The 389-nt window shown below is 42.9% G+C and overlaps 1 protein-coding gene across 1 annotated transcript in view; it reads right to left on the bottom strand.

Moving 5' to 3' along the window:
- LOC107563432 (carbonic anhydrase 4-like) overlaps positions 1 to 389 on the bottom strand; it is an 18,999-nt gene that overhangs the window by 4,439 nt on the left and 14,171 nt on the right. Inside the window, exon 4 of the mRNA XM_016248310.1 lies at positions 250 to 389. Within this exon, the coding sequence (XP_016103796.1) occupies positions 250 to 389 (140 nt within the window). The remainder of the gene's footprint in view (positions 1 to 249) is intronic.

The raw sequence follows: 389 nt of genomic DNA, 5'->3' as shown, positions 1-389 counted from the left end.
CAGATGTTAACTGATGGACTGGAGTGCTGTGGATTATTTTGATGTTTTTATCAACTCTCATTCTGACGGCACCCATTCACTGCAGAGCATCCATTGCTGAGACACTGATAAAATGCTTCATTTCTCCAAATCAAAATCAATCAAAAACATTGAAGGAGCTCTGCAAAGCATAACAAAAGAGACATTTCAAGCTACATGCTCTACATCAGACTAGATTATTTTAGTTTTTGTCTTCAGCTGCTGTCTTACCCGAGTGGCCGTTGTTCTTCATGGTGCTGTCGAATACGGTCTGGTAGCCGGTGAATTTGAAAGGCGTCAGCCGCTCGTCCAGCTTGGTTTTCTTCGTCACTATGTTGATTGGTGACTGTCTGTTCTTCCCACAGTCTGCA

The sequence above is a fragment of the Sinocyclocheilus grahami genome, unplaced genomic scaffold, assembly GCF_001515645.1.
Source record: "Sinocyclocheilus grahami isolate Dianchi unplaced genomic scaffold, SAMN03320097.WGS_v1.1 scaffold875.1, whole genome shotgun sequence".
Classification (NCBI taxonomy): Eukaryota; Metazoa; Chordata; class Actinopteri; order Cypriniformes; family Cyprinidae; genus Sinocyclocheilus; species Sinocyclocheilus grahami.
Note: the sequence above shows the minus strand (reverse complement) of the source record. Positions and strands in the feature narration are given on the sequence as shown.